The sequence below is a fragment of the Rutidosis leptorrhynchoides genome, chromosome 9, assembly GCF_046630445.1.
Source record: "Rutidosis leptorrhynchoides isolate AG116_Rl617_1_P2 chromosome 9, CSIRO_AGI_Rlap_v1, whole genome shotgun sequence".
Taxonomy (NCBI): Eukaryota; Viridiplantae; Streptophyta; class Magnoliopsida; order Asterales; family Asteraceae; genus Rutidosis; species Rutidosis leptorrhynchoides.
In genome coordinates this window covers 303,170,102-303,176,500 of record NC_092341.1, presented here as the reverse complement: position 1 = coordinate 303,176,500, position 6,399 = coordinate 303,170,102, and the positions used below count along the sequence as shown (strand labels likewise).

Genomic DNA, 6,399 nt, shown 5'->3' with positions numbered 1-6,399 from the left:
ACGGGCGGGACATCCGACATCTGAATAAGGAAAAATGACTTTTTCCATGTCAGTAAGTCATAAAGCAAGCACATATTAGGCAAAATAACTACGACAGTCTAGATCACCTATAGCAGTAAATAGCATGGCAATAAATCGTACAGAAGTATCATGCAAATCGAAAGCAGATAATGTCATGCAATAATGAAAATCAAGTAGCAGCATACGTCATATAGCAGTAAAAGTAAGCAGCAGCATGCAGTAAGTGAAACAAGTAAACTAGCAAGTTGTAGATTAGTCCTATTAGTGAATCCTACTTGGTCCGGTCTAGACTCACTAATGCAACCTAATTCCCTACAACCAATGCTCTGATACCAAATGTGACGCCCCGTACAAAACCATCGTCTAAGATTCGTCAACAACAGGATCTTTACACGGTCGAATGCTACATGCTATTTGAAAACCAGTTTTGCATTCACAAAAGATAATGTTTACAAAAGATAACGTGTCACAAAGGTCGTTACAAAGTCATTATTTGAAAATAACATAAACTACGAATGCAAAAGAAAAGTTCCATGATTGAGACATCTCTAAGATTATGCAGCGGAATTCTAGCACAGCAGGTCCTTAACAGCAGGTCTAAACACCAAGACAGCAAGTCTAAACAGCGAAAGCAACAAAGCTCTAAGCACCTGAGAAAACATGCTTAAAAACGTCAACAATAATGTTGGTGAGCTATAGTTTAAGTTGTAACAATAATGTAAGGTAGGCCACGAGATTTCAGTGCTTCAAACAGCGTATCAAAACAGTATGAAAAGTATATGTTTAACCGTGGGCACTTGGTAACTAACTTAACGTTTATAACCCCCTAAAAGTACACTTGGCGAGTGCGTATGTTTACGAAGTATTAAACACCCGTTAAATACTAGCGCGACTAGCCCGAGTGGGGATGTCAAACCCTATGGATCCATATCTAAGATTCGCGTTCACCGGTTCAAAAACCAATGACTAAACGTTACCGAGCTAAGGGGAAAGTTTATGCCGTTGTATAACCCACACATATATAAAGTTTAAGTACTCGTGCCTAGTATGTAAAACGTAAAAAGCGCATGTATTCTCAGTCCCAAAATAGTTAAAGTAAAAATGGATGCTATAACTCACAGTGATAAGAGCGGTAAAGTCGATAATTAAAGTATGCAAGTAGTAAGTCGGTCCGAAAGGTCGTCAACCTAAGTCAAAGGTTACTAGGTCAGTATGTTATCCTCATAAGTTCTAATAGTGCATAAAATAAGTTTAAGTGTCATCATCATCATCGTTCATCATCATAAAAGCTAAGTAAGTTTGACAAGAATAGAGATCGAAACAATAGGCTGACTTCGGTCAGCTGCTACGACCTCTACGTAAATCGAAAAGACGCGTAATTAGTGGCTATGGCTCCGTATATGAGTCCCCTAGTTTCTGACCAATTTCCCGAATGAAACTCATCTTCGTTTGACCGTGGTGACGGTTTAAGTGCGAGTAGGTCAGAAATTTCATCACAACGTTAATAGGGTGTAACGACTTTCGGAAGGCCATAAATCCTAAACTGTAACTCGGATTAAGACAAGGTCTAAACGAAAAATCATCTACTCGAACCTAACTAACTGAAAATCATCTTTCCAGTAGCCCAGGTGGTCTGATCAGATCCCTAAAATAGTAAGCAAGGTGCTCCAGTGGGGTTCTTAGTGCTTGATGCTCATCACGGTTCTCATCCTTGATGTTTGTAGCTTCAAGTGTACAACTCGTTGATGGGTTAGCATCACCTTGACCAAGATTCTACCATCAACACACAATATGTTAAGACCAAGTAAGAACACAACTCATTTAAGAGTCTTAGATGGATGATGAACCAAGGTTACATCATATTCTTAGTCTTAACACAATTACAAATTACATTTACAACTAAAGCTACAAACTTTACTTCAATAAAGCAAGTATGAACATAATCTAAGTCAAATGAAGTGATGAAACCCTAAGCTAGAGAGTTTGGATCCCTTTCACACAAGTTATAAGGTCACAAAGATAGAAAGCTTGAACCTTTAGTGTTCTTGAAGAACTTGAAGCATAAAGCTTAGATCTTTAAGTTATATGAAGACCATAAACACAAGTTTTGATCTTTATAACAAAATAATGAGATCAAAAGTTAGAAAACTTAGATCCAACAAAAGATATGAAGATCCAAGCTAGAAAGCTTGCATCTTGATTGTTCTTGAAGATCTTGAAGCATAAAGCTTAGATCTTTAAGTTACATGAAGATTAGAAACACAAGTTTGAATCTTTATAACAAAATAGCGAGATTAAAGTTAAAAAATATAGATCTACAAAGTGGTGAAGATTCAAAGCTAGAAAGCTTGAATCTTCCATGTTCTTGAAAGATTCAAATCCATGTTTGAATCTACAAGATGTAATCAAGATCAAAAGCTAAAAAGCTAGACCCATGATGATGATGATGATGAATTCGTGATGATGAGAAGGAGAAGAAGAAGAAAAATTCAAAATACTTACACTTTTAGAGAGAGAAAGAACTAGAGAGAATTAGAGAGTGAGTGTGTGTGAATTACAAATGAAAGCAAGTGTAAAATGGATGAAATAAGGCTAGTATTTATAGGTGAATGGGGTAAGGGGAGGGGGTGGTGGCCGTTGGAAATGGGGGGGGGGGGGGGGACAAGGGGGACAAAAGTTTGCTTTTTGGTTAATGGTTGTCTAAAGTTGGTGCTTATGTTGGGATCCCATGCAACATTAAGGATAATACTTGACATAAATGCTAGTATGTTCCCTCTAATAAATGGGCATTTGTCTTACATATTAATGGGTCACTAGCTAATAATAATTGGGCTAATTAAATAGTCCACTAACTAGTGTAGGGTGGGCTAAGGCCCAACAAGGTAGAAAGTCCAACAAGACTAACTAGTAAGCATAAGTAAATTACTACGCGTAATTAAGCATCTAAAAATCCAAGTAATTATTATTATAAAATAATAATTAAGATTTCGTAGTCATAATATCCCGATCACGATAAAAGTTAAGCGTGTACGCAGTTCGCAGTTTGTTCGTAACGTCAAGTGACACTAACGGTCATAAAGGCTTCCGATGATCAGGTTAAGTATCCTACGTACTTAAAGGCACATTTTAACACATAAATGAAAGTAAGCCATGTGTATAAAGATTCCAGAGTATAAAGTAGTACAGTTCGCACAAATACGCAGTTTCGCAAAAACACAAGGCACAAAAGTAAGTCGAAAAAGTCGGGTCGTTACATACATAAAGAGTTTCTTTGAGTTTTGTTTGGTTAAGCTTTTCAGGTTCGAGCCTCTATGCTTTCCTTTTGTATCCTCTGATTGAGAGCGTTTTCTTTTAGAAAACGTGTCTTGTTTCTATATGAGTTCGCGTTTTTTATCAAAAAAAAAAAAAAAAAAAAAAAAAAAAATCATTAATTTTATTTAGTTAATAGTTAATGGGAACATTTTTTTTATTGAAATTAATGAATTCTTTTGATTTTTAAAAAATCAAACTAATACTCTCTCTGTCATTAAATTGTGTGTTTTTTGTCTGGATACAGTTAATATGATCTTACACTGTTTTCATTCCATCTCACGTTTTCCTTAAGACAATGTCTTCATTGTGACATTGTCAATAACACTATTACCACTTCATGTGCTCAAGAGGTCGGTTATCTTTTTATAAAAGAAATCTAATGATCAAAAGGTGTATGTCTGGTAGGGTTACCTCGACCCTGTATTAATCAATAATTTTGATATTTAATACATAATGCATAATTATTAATTAATTGTAATAATATATGGGTTAAAGCCACAAATTGGCTATATACTTTCTCAAATGTCCCGATGCCGTCCATATACTCATTTGCGTCCCACTGTCGTCTACAAACTTTCAAAAAATGTACCGATGTCGCCCACTATACTTTTTTCACCTGTAACGAAAACAATTGATGACGTGACTTATAAGTAGTCATGACACGTCGGTGATACATCGGAATAGAAACTGAAAGTATACAGGCGACATCGGGACATATAAAATGAAAAAAAAAGTTAAATAATTAACTTTACCGGTTCAGCAGGTAAACGGTAACGAAATGTTGACATTGGTACATTTTTTAAAAATTTGTAGACCACAGTGTGACACAAATAAGTATATGAGCGACATCGAGACATTTAAGAAATTATATAGCCAATTTGTAGCTTTACACCTAATTATATTACACCAGCATGAATAAAATTTAAAAATGACCGTTATAGATTCTGCAAAGATTCTAAAATGTATGGATGCGTCTAAAATTTCCCCTAGAATGGCGATACACCTCCATATAATAATTCTAATTCTAATAAATAATTTTTTTATAAACACAATTTCTTTCAAATTTAACAAGGAAGAAGGATACAAGAGATCGAAAACGGGATTAAATCAGTGGGGCGCCTGTTCATAGGTTCACCCCATTGATTAATTCTTGTTTATACTCTTCGTTTTTCTTCCTTTCTTTCTCGATGTTCATGATCAGGTACGCCCTAATTCCATCAAGTTAATTTACTTAGACTCAAATTCTTCATTCAATCATTCAATTGGTGCTACCAATTACTAGATTTTGATCCCAATTTTACTTTTCATTGCGAAATTGGATATTCCCCCTTTTTGATGAAAACCTAGAAATTAGGGTTTTAACGGAAGAATCAAATTAATGTCGCTTTCGGTGGATTGGTCGGAATTACCACCAGAATTACACGATTCAATCGCGAAAAAACTAATAGTTTCAAAGGATTATGTTCGATTTCGAGCTGTTTGTTCAGATTTTAGAAATGCAACACCTGAGATCCCTAAACATTTACCAACTCAACTCCCATGGTTAATGCTTCCACGAACAACAAATCAAGACCCCGAGTCGAAAAATCGAAACTTTTTAAGTATATCTGATGACAAAGTCCACCTCATTGACTTACCTGAAGATTCCGATAGCCACCGTCGATGTGGATCATCTTACGGATGGCTCGTGACCCTTCAAGAAACCCCAACGATTTCTATATTTAACCCGTTAACGCGGGCCCGCCAATACCTTCCACCGTTGTCATCATTTCCAAATGTAACTAGATATGCTCCGGATGATATTGGGAGAGAGTATACATTAAAGACTTTAGATGATGATGTATACACATGTAATTCGAAAGAAATGCGTGATTCGTATATAAAAAAGCTGGTTTTTTCTTCAAGTCCTTCGAATGTGGACGTGGAGTATTACGCGTTAGCTATATTAAATCAAACTGGTGACCTCGCGTATTGCAAAAAAGGTGATCAATGTTGGAAATTTATTGATGATGCTAATTCGTTTTGTGAAGATGTGGTTTATTACAAAGGGTGTTTTTATGCTGTTAGTAAACACGGTACGATTGCAATGTGTGACGTTAATGGGGACCAACCTAAGGTGTCGTTTATTGACACCCCACGACAAGTTGGTGGCGATATGCAATATTTGGTTATATGGAAAGATGAGTTGTTGTTAGTGACTCGTTATACAGAGTTGGAGTTTAACATGGATCAAAATAAAGTTGATATTGTGTATAGAACAACCGAGTTTCATGTGTATAAACTTGTTTTAAACGGGCCAAAATGGGAGAGTATGAGTGATCTTGATGGATGGGCGTTGTTTTTAGGGGAGAATTCCTCGATGGCATTTTGTGCTTCTGATTTTCCTGGTTGTAAAAGGGACTGTATATATTTTACAGATGATTATTCAGAGTGGAATTATGATGGTGCTAATGGAAATCATGATTTGGGTATTTTTGATATGGGAAATGGCAATGTAGATGATTTGCCTTGTTATCGGGAAAATGTTTGCAATGGACGTCGATGGCCTCCTCCAATTTGGTTTACTCCAAGTTTGCACTAACAACGTAAGCATTAATCTTTCGTTCTGTATGTTACAATATTGTTATATGTATTTTGGCTCAAGGGTTTATGATCTTTGTAGTTTGCTGCATTTATGTTCAAGTTTTGTTTTGCTTGAAGATTAAGTTGTGAGAAAGGCATAGTTGATTTATCCTATATACTGTTGCATTTATTTGTAAAATATATAAAAAAAAAACATATGTTATGCCAGTTTTTGGAATACTGTACGTAATATTTATATTATTTGACCGGGAAGTGTTCTTTCTTATAAGCAAACCAATCTTTTAGCATTTTCTATGTACACCAAAAAATAATAAAATAGAGATGATAGTTTTACTAACGTAACCAATAGGGCTTAAACTGATTAATAAGACCCGGAACACAAAGCAGATGGGTTGATCGCGCTCTCCGCATATTCGATAGTGAATGGATTTTGCGCCCATTGGTAGCCAAGGCCACTTAAAGCATTCGACTCGCGTACCTCTT

General features: G+C 35.8%; 1 protein-coding gene across 1 annotated transcript; it reads left to right on the top strand.

Annotated features, from left to right (window-relative positions):
• The first annotated feature begins 4,322 nt into the window (after positions 1–4,322).
• On the top strand, positions 4,323–6,098 carry LOC139866920 (F-box protein SKIP23-like). The gene has a single exon (XM_071855217.1). The coding sequence runs from the start codon at positions 4,712–4,714 to the stop codon at positions 5,912–5,914; it is 1,203 nt and encodes a 400-aa protein (XP_071711318.1). The 5' UTR covers positions 4,323–4,711; the 3' UTR covers positions 5,915–6,098.
• The last annotated feature ends 301 nt before the right edge of the window (positions 6,099–6,399 follow it).

Coding starts and splice junctions, on each gene's coding strand:
- LOC139866920 (XM_071855217.1), top strand. CDS start 4,712: ATGTCGCTTTCGGTGGATTGGTCGGAATTACCACCAGAATTACACGAT.